At 39.3% G+C, this 14,952-nt stretch overlaps 1 protein-coding gene across 1 annotated transcript in view; it reads right to left on the bottom strand.

The window, feature by feature from the left end:
• The window catches only part of Vps13 (vacuolar protein sorting 13C), a 108,753-nt gene that overhangs the window by 14,796 nt on the left and 79,005 nt on the right, over positions 1 to 14,952 (bottom strand). Inside the window, exons 23-33 of the mRNA XM_067774277.1 lie at positions 13,221 to 13,649; positions 13,032 to 13,159; positions 10,483 to 10,774; positions 10,268 to 10,405; positions 9,019 to 9,159; positions 8,659 to 8,957; positions 8,374 to 8,594; positions 6,397 to 6,545; positions 5,514 to 6,335; positions 5,344 to 5,444; positions 5,131 to 5,269 (exon numbers count right to left, since the gene is read on the bottom strand). Of these exons, the coding sequence (XP_067630378.1) occupies positions 5,131 to 5,269; positions 5,344 to 5,444; positions 5,514 to 6,335; positions 6,397 to 6,545; positions 8,374 to 8,594; positions 8,659 to 8,957; positions 9,019 to 9,159; positions 10,268 to 10,405; positions 10,483 to 10,774; positions 13,032 to 13,159; positions 13,221 to 13,649 (2,859 nt within the window). The remainder of the gene's footprint in view (positions 1 to 5,130; positions 5,270 to 5,343; positions 5,445 to 5,513; positions 6,336 to 6,396; positions 6,546 to 8,373; positions 8,595 to 8,658; positions 8,958 to 9,018; positions 9,160 to 10,267; positions 10,406 to 10,482; positions 10,775 to 13,031; positions 13,160 to 13,220; positions 13,650 to 14,952) is intronic.

Below are 14,952 nucleotides of genomic sequence, written 5' to 3'. Positions count from 1 at the left end.
TGCCGGAAGAGCCCCCAAATGATCCCGAAAAAGTCCCCAAATTACTCCGACGAGATCCCGGACGGATCCCGAAAACCATCCAGAAATGATGCCGAAAGGGTTCCCAGATGATCCCGTATTAGTCGCGAAAAAGTCCCGAAATGACCCCGACGGGATGCCGGACGAATCTCGAAGACCATCCAGAAATGATGAAAATGGGGAAAATTTATATTGAGTTATAACAATTTATAGATTTTACACCAGAGGGGAGATAAAGGGGTGGGGGAGGGGGGCGGAGGGTGTCACTGCTTACTTTATAGGCCCTCGACTTATTTGACCCCTTGAGTATGTGATATTGGTGAAGGCCCGTATACGTAAAGTTATAATGTGTAAAATTTATTAAAAAGTAATTGCTCGAAGGGGTCGTGGAACCCCCACCCCTCTTTCCATGTTCGAAAAAAAATTCGCTAGTAGACTACTGTATGTGTCCCAAATTTCATCAAAATCCGTGTCCCGCAATAATTCCGACGGGATCCTGAGCGGATACCGAAAACCATACAGAAGTGATGCCGAAAAGGTCCTCAAATGATCACCTAATAGTTCCAAAATGACCCTGACGGCATCCCGGACAGATCCCGAAATCCATCCAGAAATGATCTTGGGAGGGTCCCAAAATTATCCCGAAATAGTCTGGGAAAAGTCCAGAAATTACCCTGACGGATACCGGACGAATCCTGAAAACCAATCTTAAATGATGCCGAAAAAGTCCCGAAATGACCCTGATGGGACCCGGAAAGGATCCCGAAAACTATCCAGAAATGATGCCGGAAATGTCCTCAAATGATCACCTAATAGTTCCGAAAAGACCCTGACGGGATCCCGAACGGATCCCGACAACTATCCAGAAATGATACCGAAAGGGCCCGCAAATGATCCCGTATTAGTCGAGAAAAAGTCCCGAAATGACCCCGACGGGATGCCGGACGAATCCCAAAAACCATCCAGAAATGATTTTGGAAGGGACCCCAATGATCCCGAAAAAGTCCCGCAATTATTCCGACGGGAATCTGAACGGATAACGAAAACCATCCAGAAGTGATGCCGGAACGGTCCTCAAATGCTCACCTAATAGTCCCAAAATGACCCTGAGGGCATCCCGGACAAATCCCGAAATCCATCCAGAAATGATCTTGGGAAGGTCCCAAAATGATCCCGAAATAGTCTCGGAAAAGTCCAGAAATTACCCTGACGGGTTCCCGGACGAATCCTGAAAGCCATCCTTAAATGATCCCGAAAAAGCCCCGAAATGACCCTGACGGGATCCCGAAAGGATTCCAATAACTATCCAGAAATGATGCCGGAAAGGTCCTCAAATGATCCCCTAATAGTTCCGAAATGACCGTGACGGGATCCCGAACGGATCCCGACAACTATCCAGAAATTATGCCGAAAGGGTCCGCAAATGATCCCGTATTAGTCGAGAAAAAGTCCCGATATGACCCCGACGGGATCCCGGACGAATACCAAAAACCATCCAGAAATGATGCCGGTAGGTATCCCAAATGATCCCGAAATGACCTCGTCGGCATCCCGGACGGATACCGAAAATTATCCAGAAATGATGCCGGAAAGGTCCACAAATGATACCCTAATAGTCCCGAAATTACCCTGATGGGATCCCGGACGGATCCCGAAAACCATCCAGAAATGATGCCGGAAGAGCCCCCAAATGATCCCGAAAAAGTCCCCAAATGACCCCGACGAGATCCCGCACGGATCCCGAAAACCATCCAGAAATGATGCCGGAAGAGCCCCAAATGATCCCGAAAAAGTCCCCAAATGACCCCGACATACTCCAGAAAAGGTTCCGAAATGGCTCCGAGGGAATCAACGACGGATCGCGAAAACCATACAGAAATGATTCCGGAAGGATCCCAAAATGATCCCGAAATAGTCCGGAAATGACACAGATCCAGAAATGATCCCGGAAGGGTCCAAAAACTATCCCGGAAAAGTAACAAAAAATCCCGAAAAGGCTCCTACGGCATCCCGGACGGATCCAGAAATGATCTCGGAAGGGTCCCCAAATGATCCCAAAATGGTCCCGAAATGACCCTGATGGATCCGGCAAACCATCAAGAAATTATGCCGGAAGGGTCCCCAAATGATCCCGAAATAAAACAGAAAAAGTCACGAAACGACCCCTAGAGGATCCCCAAATGATCCCGTATTAGCCCCAAAAAAGTCCCAAAATGGCCCTGACGGGATCCCGAAAGGATTCCGAAAACAATACAGAAATGATGCCGGAAAGGTCCTCAAATGATCCCCTAATAGTCCCGAAATGACCGTGACGGGATCCCGACAACTATCCAGAAATGATGCCGAAAGGGTCCGCAAATGATCCCGTATTAGTCGAAAAAAAGTTCCGAAAGGACCACGACGGGATCCCGGACGAATCCCAAAAACCATCCAGAAATGATGCCGGTAGGTATCCCAAATGATCCCGAAATAGTCCCGAAATGACCTCGTCGGCATCCCGGACGGATCCCGAAAATTATCCAGAAATGATGCCGGAAAGGTTCCCAAATGATCCCGTATTAGTCGCAAATAAGTCCCGAAATGACCCCGACGGGATCCCGGACGGATCCCGAAAACCATCCAGAAATGATGCCGAAAGGGTTCCCAAATGATCACGTATTAGTCGCGAAAAAGTCCCGAAATGACCCCGACGGGATCCCGGACGGATCCCGAAAACCATCCAGAAATGATGCCGGATGAGCCCCAAAATGATCCCGAAAAAGTTCCCAAATGACCCCGACGAGATCCCGGACGGATCCCGAAAACCATCCAGAAATGATGCCGGAAGAGCCCCCAAATGATCCCGAAAAAGTCACCAAATGACCCCGACGATATCCCGGACGGATCCCGAAAACCATCCAGAAATGATACCGGAAGAGCCCTCAAATGATCCCGGAAAAGTCCCCATATGACCCCGACGAGATCCCGCACGGATCCCGAAAACCATCCAGAAATGATGCCGGAAGGGTCCCCAAATGATCGCGAAATAGTCCCGAAATGATTCCGGAATAGTCCCGAAAATGTTCCAAAATAACCCCGACGGGATCCCGGACGGATCCCGTAAACTATACAGAAATGATCCCGGAAGGGTCCCAAAATGATCCCGAAATAGTCCCGAAAAAGTTCCGAAATTACCCCGGCGTAATCCCGGACCGATCCCGAAAACCATCCAGAAATGATCCCGGAAGGGTCTCGATATGACCCTTACGGGATTACAAATAAGGTGAAGCTAATTATAAAACCATGTTAATAAGGCAGCAGGCGCATTGGAGCGAATAAAAAGTTAGATAGAAACATACAGGTAAAGCTAATAAAAGCGTGCTAATAAAATAATTGATGGAGGGGGGATGGCGGGAGTAGAGGAGAGGACCACTGATCGTTCCTCCAAAATTGTCTAGATCTCGTTCTGTATGTACCAGATACCAAAAACTATTGATTTAGGAGAAAATTTAGATTGAGTTATAGCAATTTATGGATTTTACACCAGAGGGGGTGATAAAGGGGGGCGGGCGGAGGGTGTCACTGCTTACTTTGTAAGCCCTCGACTTATTTGACCCCTTGATCTGTGATATTGGTGAAGGCCAGTATACGTAAAGTTATAATGTGTAAAAATTATGAAAAATAATTTCTCGAAGGGTCGTGGGACCCCCACCCCTCTTTCCATGTTCGAAAAAAATTTCGCTAGTAGACTACTGTCTGTGTCCCAAATTTCATCAAAATCCGTGTAGCCATTCTGGCGTGATTCAGTCGCAAAGACGAAAAAATATAATAATTAAATTATAACTGTTCCTAGGGGGCGGGGACCACGCCCCTTTTGAAAAATATATAGCTAGTAGATCCTTCTAGACTATTGGCTATATGTGTGCAAAATTTCATCCAAATCGGTTCAGCCGTTCTTGCGTTATTGAGTCACAAAGACAAACGTCTGGACAAACATCCAAACATCCAAACATCCAAACATCTAAACATCCAAACATCCAAACATGTTAACATCCAAACTTTCCCATTTATAATATATATTAGATTAGAATTAGATTAGATATATTAGATAATATTTGTAAAATTGACTTTATCACAAGTGGGCGGCGCCACGCCCATTTAAAAAATCTTTTTCAACTTTTTATCAAGAGTCTCAATATCAGTCCACACATCAAAATTCAACATTTTAGGTGTATTATTTACTAAGTTATCAGGTTTTTTGTGTTTTCCAAAATGTTATATATATAAAAAGTGGATGTGGTTATCATCCGATTTCGCCCATTTTCAACATCATATCTCAATATTTACTCAAGTTATCGTGTTAACGGACAGACAGACGGACGGATATGGCTCAGTCAAATTTTTTTTCGATACTGATGATTTTGATATATGGAAGTCTATATCTATCTCGATTCCTTTATACCTGTACAAGCAACCGTTATCCAATCAAAGCTATAATACCCTGTGTACAAGTACAGCTGGGTATAATAATCCTAAATACCAGAAAGAGCTTCGAGTGCTTAACCCCAGTGTCCCAGTGTGACGCGATAGCTCAGCTCACTTTAAGGTACCAATGCTCACTTTTTAAAAATGACTTAGATCTCAGTCTATACAGCTCATAAATAAAATATCATGTGCTATGTTAGGCTAATTATTGAATACTATGTTGCTTCAGTGCTAGTTAAACTTACGCCTCGAAGTTTCGCTGAGCGTCTTAGTTTCATCAGAAGCGTAAACTGCATTTGCATATCATTCCTTTAAATTAAATAGAGTCTTAGTTATAACGACTTATAAAAAGATTTGTGGCTTGGTTGCCACTGCTCACTTTATCAAGGCTGCTTAGACCTTAATCTACTATGAACCATTTACTAGGTACGAATAGGTAAAATATAAAGGCGCGGGACCCCGATCTTCTTTTTCAAAAAAATATAGCCAATAGATTCTTCCCGACAATTGGCTATCTGTGTGCCGAATTTCATCCGAATTCTTATGACAATATTGGCTTGATTGAACCACAAAGATACACGCCGTTTCGCAGTTTCTTGGGATATTACACCTCTAATTTAAATTATAGAACTCGACACATAAACTTACCATCACTAAACTTTTGCCACTGCGTGCTATACCCTCCGAAAATGTTTGCGGTTTTTTGTTCATATGTTGACGACGCTTCTTCTGATACTCTTCATCGAATGTCAGTGCTGCTAAACCTTTACCCATCGCACCGGTTATTCTTATAAAGTAAATAGGTAAAAATAAAATATTTAACATGTATCCTTATTTGAAATGATATAAAATATTACACACTTCGATACAGCACCTGCCGCACCACCCACTGTATGACCAAATAGTGATTTTACGCCTAGCGCTAAACCCTCAGCAAATTCACCTGGTCCTTGTATAGCACCCTGTGATAATTAATAAAAATTCATACATTAATATTTAGTGCTTTTTTTACGCGCATATTCGCATTTTACCTGGAATGGTTCATAGAATAAATCTTCAACACCTTTCTTTAAGCCCACGACTAAACCGTAAGGATTACCAAGCACATCCAAACCTAAAACGAGCACATACAATTGCTTTAAGGCTTGTCCAGTGTAATGGGCAACTATTTCTGAGGTCAGTTGTTGCTGTGTAAAGAATTGATATTCACGCTCAAAGAAAGCCAAACGGAAAACAACATCATTAACATCGGTTAACGTTACGCCAACACCTTGCACTAACGTCGACAATATGGCCGGCAAGGCGGTTGTATCCGAACCAGCCATAGAGAAGCTGACATGTATTTTAATAGGACCCAAATGTAAATTATCATAGAAATTCTTTTGTTCATGTGCTGAATGTGTTGCTACTAAATCAGATAATGGATGCTCGATTGATTCAACATTTACATTGAAAAGTTTTGCTGCCTGCTCATCGCTCACATTCGCAGCGAACATGTCCGCAAGCGCAGTTAAGAATATTAAATCAACTTTGAAATGGAATTCCTGTATAAGCATTGTGGCGTATTTATATTGTTTGACTGTGGAATTGGGCACAACCCACTGCACCACGCTCATTTCGATGAAAGGCTTTAGCGCGGTGGTTGTGGCAACACTTTTAGGTGGTGGTATGGGTGCAAGCACAACTGGGAAGATATAATCATTTAATTGATTGTCAATTTGAATTTTATTGATTTTAACGTGAAGTTGCATTTGATAAGGTGAAGTTCGCATTTTAAACCAAACACCCGGATAGAAAGTGCGATGTAGTTGACGTTCTTTATTCTTCTTTAATATCATATTTGCGAAATCAATCTAAATGTATAGTAAGAAGCTTGTTACATGTTTGCTGTGGTTTAAGTATGTGAAATATTACCTCGTATTTTCTATCTAGATAGTATTTTTTCACTTGATTCACACTGCGATCAATCAAATACTGCTGATATTGTTCTTCCACCTCTGCGGTTTCATGGATATTCATCTGTTTGAAGTTCTTTGAATTCTTTTGTTGCTCCCATATCACTCCTGAAATTGATCCGTAAGATATAAACGAAATTCAAGAATAAATGTAAAGGTGTAAGCTCGGGGATACGGAAAATGCAGGTTAAAATCAGTTTGGTTGAATATAACACTTTTTATCTTTACCCAGATATTACACTCTATCTGTTACCACCATTTTTTTTTGTCAACACTTTACAAATATAGATTTAATTCGTGAAACGACAACAAAAAAAGTTAACAGAGTGCAATTAGCAGTGTTTGTGGCACAAATGGCTGATCTTTCCCGCCTTTATTGGTAAGATAACGCGTGCTTTGAGAGTGTTACCTAATCAGCCCAATTCTAAATATTCCCTCTGAATTTTGTTCTCGGCGGGATAACACGAAGACGGCGGGATAACACAAATCCGCCGGAGTTGCCTGCTTTCATTCAGCAAAGCAATTTTCTGGCGGCCAAGCCGATTTGAGTTCGCCTTTCGCCATATGCCAAAATCTATTTAAGCCTTCTTAAAAAATCCTTGCGCGATTTCTGCATGGCTGCATCAAATATACCAAGAGCTCTTCTGTTGCTTATGATATACTTTTCGACTTAAAATAAAGAATATTGTGGTTGTTGTTGTTGTACTAACAGTGAGAATATTGTGGTAGAATGTACATACATATTTTAGCACAAATTTTTACAAATAAGTGTTCTTTCTCAAAAGAACCAATTTCCTTTAACTATTTTGATGCATTCCCTTTAATTTAACAAGTGAAGAACTCCTATGAAATGGCAGTGAAATCTCCCTCTCCCTCACATTCATAATACCTACTTTTCTCCCATAACCGGTTTCCGCTTTTCCGAACATTGTTCAGAATAGGAGGAAAGGGAGAAGTGAAAAAACTCACAAGTAATTTTTATTTAGAATAAGAGGAATGAGAGATGGGAAAAACTCGCACGGAATTTTTGTTTAGATTAGGGCTGAATATGTCTTATGCACCCATCCATTGTATGATTGTTTTCTCCGCCCCACGTTGGGCGCCAGCGCCTACGGTGTTCAGTCGATATAATTCGAATGAATTAAGATACTCCGGCTCAAAAAATATTTCCTCGGCATGGTAGGGAATGCCTCCACTGCGTTAGCACAAGATTAAGTGGAGAATTATTTTAAATGCTCTGATTTCTGACTGGCGTCAGTATATTGCGAACAACTTGAAACCAACTTTATGCCAGTCAAATAAGAGATTGACCACGAAGGAGCTGCGATAAAATAAAAAATATAAATACTTAACGCGATTTTTCTCCGAAGAGATTTAAGCCGAGCTTCACTTGCCAATTTGCATCGCGCTACTTTTAATTTTCTCCACAAATTGGCTGGATGGGCCTACATATTTTATGCCGACTCCTAACGGCATCTACAAGGTAGATGAATTTTCACTTAGAAGCTTTTCATGGGCGACTAGAAAAAATTTGTTTCTAATTAAAAGAACTATTTTCTATATTTTTGATGGTGGTTCACCCGGGACTTCAACCCCGGAGAGAGCCTTGCTGGCTCTAAACTTCATTCATACAGCGACGGTACCCTCCATTGCAAATACATGTTTTTTTCAGAGTCAAAGTCTACTAACACACAATTTTTTTGTGGTGCGGGTATATTAGCTTACCCAGGATTTTTCTTTATGAAATTTTATGACAATTCTTCGTTCTACCTTAGAGAAATACATTAGAATTTGATTCGTCTTCTAATCGTTTTCTAATCTAAAATTTTGTTGGGAATGAGCCTTTATACCAAGCCTTATCAGTATATATCATTGATATCATGACGCGACTAAAATCATTCATATCTTAGAGTAATTTAAATTTTTTCATCCTCACCTGAGCTCGCTATGCCCATGTACAAAATAGTCGTTCCAATTACATTGTTTATTAACGAGAAGCCAATACCATGAATTCGTACTTCAACTGATTGTGTTATCGTTTCGGTTGTTGCACTAATTTCAAGTTTTTTTGCAATTTGAACATCTTCGGTGAAAAGTAATACACGCTGCAAGCCATCCAAAAATGTTACCCAATATGCTATTGCGCCATTTGCTAACCTGTTAAGTTAAACCACGAACCATGAAGTATGTATAAAAAGACCTTATATCATATTGATTTTACTTAATTTCACCAATTTGATCCCGTCTCAAATCTGTCTCTGCTTTGGTTTTGCTCTTCTCACTTATTTTTTCGCCCCAATCAAAAGTTATGCTATTTTCTCCAGATGGATGCGACCAAGCATGTAACAGCTTCGTACGTGGTTGCAATACAATATTGTCTTTCACATCTTTTTCTTGGTACACCATTGGAACACTTGTATGATTAATAATCAAGCCGGGTGCGTCACCTGGATGGAACTCGGTAAATATTATATATACACCACCTTCCGTTGCTTGAACATCCACATTAATACCACCATACTACAATTAATAATATAAATGTAAAGCATTTAAAAAGTAACAATTTTTGTTAAATAATTACCATGTTTCCGGGCAGTTTTAAAAGCGTACATTGTGCTTCGGAGTACTTAAATGCCGTAGTGCATTGACCGAGTACGCGAGCAATTACCATTAATTCTGCACCATCTTTAGGCCAGAGTGGTGTGCATGAACTGGGTTGTACCTGAGTGAAAGTTAATAAAAAACAAGTAAAGGTGTCTAAGTTCGGGTGTAACCGAACATTATATACTCAGCGTGAGCTTCAATTGTACATTTCATTTCAGATAAATTACTTTTCTACATAACACGTGGCACCGCCCGTTTAAAAAAATGTCTCGCTATTTCCTCTTACAATACGACTTGATAAGTGAAATGTCATTGATTCAAAACTATGTTTTGCTAGGTTATAGCTTATTATTCTAGTCTACGACCCTTTTAAAAATCTTTTATATAAAAGTGGGCGTGGTCCTTAACCCATTTCGTTAATTTTTCTTCAAGACATTCCTTATAGTAGAGGCAACCTCTCTGCCGAATTTTGTTACGATGGGTGTAACGATTTTTTATTTATGATTAATAATATTTGTAAAATCGATTTTATCACAAGTGGGCGGTGCCACGCCCATTTTAAAAAAATTTTTCAAATTTTAATCAAAAGTCAATATCAGCCCACACGTCAAATTTCAACATTCTAGGTGTATTATTTACAAAATAATCAGGTTTTTTGTGTTTTCCAAAATGTTATATATATAAAAAGTGGGCGTGGGTATCATCCGATTTCGCTCATTTTCAATACCAATCTATTCTGGGTGCCGATAAATTTGTGTACCAAATTTGGTGAAGATATCTCAATATTTACTCAAGTTATCGTGTTAACGGACAGACGGACGGACGGACGGACATAGCTCAATCAAATTTTTTTTCGACGCTGATGATTTTGATATAGGGAAGTCTATATCTATCTCGATTCCTTTATACCTGTACAACCAACCGTTATCCAATCAAAGTTAATATACTCTATGTGCAAAGCACGCTGAGTATAAAAATAATTATGCGCATAAAAAGCATTCAACAGAATAAACTTGTTCAGAGCCTCAATCACTGCACAGTAATGCAAAAAGGGAGTATTTCATTACTAAGCTAAGAATGATCATAGATAAATCAAATTAATGCCTTTGAGTAAACTTAGGTAAAATGGACATTTCCACAAGTCATAGTTTAAAAATACGAGGGACTCAATGAGTTACTGCAGTTGTGATTGAAGATGCAACCAAGTCCTATTACGCTTAACAAACCGTTATCCATGGATCCCCCGGTCTACTTTGCTCTTGTAAATCGATTTCAAAGAAACATTTATTACTTGCTATATAAAATGGTATAAATGTAATCATTTTTGTGAGCGAATTATAGGTTAAATGGTTGTGTACGCCTATCTGAAATAATATGAAAAAAATAAAATTGAAAATTGTAATCCAAAAGCAATATTTTTTTATTTATTTCGTAAACTTACCTGGTATGGTGTATCTTTTGATTTACATGTTACAGCACCCATTGAACCGGCAACATCTAAGGGTATTTTATTACTCCAATCGCCATTATCTACACGTATTGTTGCTGCTTTTTTGGCAAAAAAGAATTTCTCACGGAACGAGAATAATATCGGTCCATTATACTCAGGTGGATGATAGAGAACATCAACAGTTTCTGCATCAGTTTTATAGCTAAGCATTAAGCCAGTTTTGTTGATCATCCAGAATGGACTGTATAGTGAAATTTGTAAGGCACCTTGGCGATTGTCGAAACTAGCATTTAGGAAAATTATTGTTATTTTTATTGTATTTATTAGACCAATGGAATTGTTGAGTTTATTTATTTATAAGAGCTTTTTGAGCCGTTCAATTTTAAGACTACCAAAAATTCACAAGGAAAACATTCCACTTAGACCCATTTCATCGCCAGTTAAGGTCCCATGCTACAAACTCGCTAAATTCATTGGAAAGATATTAAAGAATATTGTCTCGGAAAATTACAATATCAAAAACTCGTTACAACTGAAAAAAGATTTAAAAGAAACTAGAATCGAAGACGACGAAATACTGGTATCGTTTCGGTCGTTTCGCTTTTTACGAACATCCCAATCCACTTAGCAATCCGAACAATTATGCAAAAGTGGCCAACTCTAGAGAACCAAACAACTCTTACGAGGAAGCAATTTTTATCGGTCCTAGAATTTTGTTTGAGAGACAACAACTACTTTGTTAGCGACGAAATAATATACCAACAAATATTTGGAATGCCAATGGGAAATCCTCTATCCCCGACTGTAGCGGACATTGTCTTAGACAAAATACTAGACGATAGTATCGCTGAATTAAGATCAAAAGGAATCTGTATAAAATACATAAAAAAATATGTAGACGACACATTTGCTATAATTAAGAAAACGGACGTAGAAATGATATTGAAAACCCTCAATAACCAACATACAAAAGTCAAATTTACTTGTGAGGAAGAAGAAAATAAAAAGTTGGCGTTTTTGGATATTCAACTCCACAGATTCAACAATGGCATAAAAACAAACTGGTATGCCAAGTCTGTAGCTTCGTCCAGGATGATTAATTTCAACTCGAATCATCCCTGGACTCAAAAAAGGAACACTGCGTTGAACCTGATTGAAAAAATTTATAATCTCAGCGACCAGGAGTTCAGAAAAGAAAACAATGTTAAAATCAAGAACATTTTATATAAAAATGGAATTTCGAGCACCCTAATACAAAAATGGATCACAACAAAAATGAACAATAGCAAACATTCAAATCATAACACAGAAACAGATAACCAAAAGAAAATATTTATCGGCATAGCATATGTACCAGGACTAACAGACATGAAAACGTTAGGCACATACATACCCAACAACACTGTAGCTTTTGCTCATCGACCACATCAAACACTTAATACAATATTTACAAAAACTAAAGACAGAACAAAAAAGGAAAAACAAAACAACGATATTTATGAAATTAATTTTAATGGCAGGGAAGGCGAACCCTGGATAAAATATATATAGGAACAACGAAGCGAGCTTTGGGAGTGAGAATAGGCGAACATAAAGCAGACGCAAAAAATAGAAAGATGACGACAGCCTTGGCGCAGCACATCAACAAATTCGATCACTCAGCTGATTTCGATAATGCACGAATAATAAATGTGGAAAGCAAAATAAAGAAAGGATTAACGTTGAAAGGGCTTCGAATCCAACAGCAGATAAATAATGCAATGAACTACAAAGAGGATGTAGATAATATCAGCTGTGCGTACAAATGTGTTGTTGCTGTTGTTGTAGCGATAAGGTTGCTCCCCGAAGGTTTTGGGGAGTGTTATCGATGTGATGGTCCTTTGCCGGATACAGATCCGGTACGTTCCGGTACCACCGCACCATTAAGGTGCTAGCCCGACCATCTCGGAAACGATTTATGTGGCCACATTAAACCTGAAGGTCATTCCCCCCTCCCCACCCTCAAGTTCCATGAGGAGCTTGAGGTCGTCAGAGCCTCGTCTGTTAGTGAAACAGGATTCGCCGCGGATAGGTGAGGTTGACAATTGGGTTTGGAGAAGCTATATATTGCGCTGGCAACCTACACAGCCCCTTGAATCTGGTATTTTAGTCGCCTCTTACGACAGGCATACCAACGCGGGCATATTCTGATCCCCTAACCCGCTGGGGTCATCGTGCAAATGTGTGATAACCAACAATTGATGAACAGCTGGGATAGAGTTTAGATGTTTTTTAAATGTAAAAATTTTGTTTATGTTCGCAGTCTGCAATTTATGTTAAGGTATGTATGTACTATAATTTAGAAAATATTTTCCAATTATGTTTTCTTGTCAAAATAAATAGTCTCCCTGAAGAAGACGCAATAACGTGTCGAAACGCGTCGGAGAAAAAAAAAAAGAAAAACTAATGTTTTTGCTTTAAATTGAACGACCAAAAAAGCTCTTATAAATAAATATTATTATTTTTCTTTTTTACTTAAGATTGACAATTCATATGCTCACCGCACACATAAATCCATTTCCATTTTCGCTTCAGAATCATAGGAGCTAAAACGCCAAGTAGCCATATCATGATGATCCTCAGATACCTCTGTTGTACATGACCAATCTTTCTCCAAATATTGTATTAGCTGTAAGAAATAAGCAATTGGTAGAAAGTAGATTGTATATATTAAACAAATCGCATCTTACCCTCACTACTAAATAGCTTTTATTTTCACGCGATTTACTACTCAATTTAACGGTTGGCAAATGTAACACATCGCCTGGCGCAACTTCTTTTTCCCCATAATCCAACATATCTTCTTGCATCGCATTCGCTAAATGTCCTTCGACATTCTCACTATCTATACTTCGCACACTGCAACCAGCTACGGATACACTTATACTTATAGGCAATGCATTGCAGAGATATACTGGCGGCCGTAAATGTAAAGTATAATAGGCGCTCAAAATTGTATACTTGTCGCTATTCTCATGGAAAATTTCAGTTTTAACACGTTTCACATTTATGTAGAATGTTTCAAATGTATTTAGTGGATCACATTGTAAATGTCTGGAATATTCAAGATCCGTTGGAGAATCATTCCACTTTATACCCTGTACAGACATGTTGTAGCCCTAGAAAAGCAGAAAGTAGGAATTATAAATAATATTAAGCCAAATGTTGATAACTATCGGGCATTTGCCATTCAGATGAATTTAATATGCCCAACCGCCAAGCTAGGCTTGAGGAATTCCCAAAGTAATACTTCTAATGTTCAATGGTGAAATTGAATTCAAACAAAACTACAAAATTTAGAATGTTTAAGACTATTCAATAAAAAATTATGATGTGAATAATCAGAAAACTGTAGGCGGACTAATTCCAATTCTGGAAAGACCTAGATCATTGTAGTAAATCCTCGAAATCGGTTTGCATTATTTGATTTTTTTGGTGGTACAAATAAAATTATATTTCGGTGGGCGCTGAAGAGTTAAAATGTTTTACATATATATGAAAATTTCACGAAGGGTGATCTCGTACGAAATCTCTGTACAAAGAACATGTAAACAGAGGGAGAATTAAAGAGGACCTTTGCGCCCTGAAATTCGCTACATATTGTAACGAATTTACTGCAATTCCCCTTATTTGCAATCTTCTGCTAACGTTCGAATCACTAAACTGTTGAACAAATAACTCCACTATTCAATAATGCAACATGGCCTTTATTAAAGTTCTTCACAATAACACTACTATTGCTCGCCAGATAGCGTCTTAAATCAGACTGATTGTCACGCCTCTACTGTTGCCTTTTATACTCTGTGATTTCCGCGTTGCATATTTCTGGGCTTTTCTATTTCCAGAACTTGCTAGTTAGTTATCAGTTATAAAATTACTCAGCTGTAACTACAGATGCATGATTCTATAGCTTCTCTCATATGCTCGTGTATTTGTGAGCGACACTTCCACAATTATAACTGCATACTTTTGGGAGCATCTGCATGTGTTTGTGCTTCTCTTCTCCGCTGCGTGTACGTACATATGTGTAGACATAATGATTGATCTATTGATATGCATACAAGTCACTGCTTAGCATCGGCTTAGAGATGATAGTATCCCTTAGTGTTGCTAATATTCGTCACACTGCCCTCCACATAAGTCTGATCGTCCCGATCAGACAAATCTCTCGATCTAAACGCCATTAGCATCTCCAAATGTACCACTCTTCTATTTCGTGGTTTCCCAATGGTTTGTATGCGGTACATGGTATCTCTGATCTTCTTCACAACTTTGTACGGGCCTTGCCAACTGCACCGAAATTTGGATGGAACACCTTTCCGCCGGTGAGGGTTGTATAACAGTACCAAATCTCCCTCCAAGAAACCTTCCGAATTATTGTTCTCATCGTACCTGCGTTTCATCTTACTACTCATTATCCTG

Source organism: Eurosta solidaginis, chromosome 3, assembly GCF_040869045.1.
Source record: "Eurosta solidaginis isolate ZX-2024a chromosome 3, ASM4086904v1, whole genome shotgun sequence".
Taxonomy (NCBI): domain Eukaryota; kingdom Metazoa; phylum Arthropoda; class Insecta; order Diptera; family Tephritidae; genus Eurosta; species Eurosta solidaginis.
The sequence above is the reverse complement of the archived record's forward strand: the minus strand, read 5'-3'. Positions and strand labels throughout refer to the sequence as shown.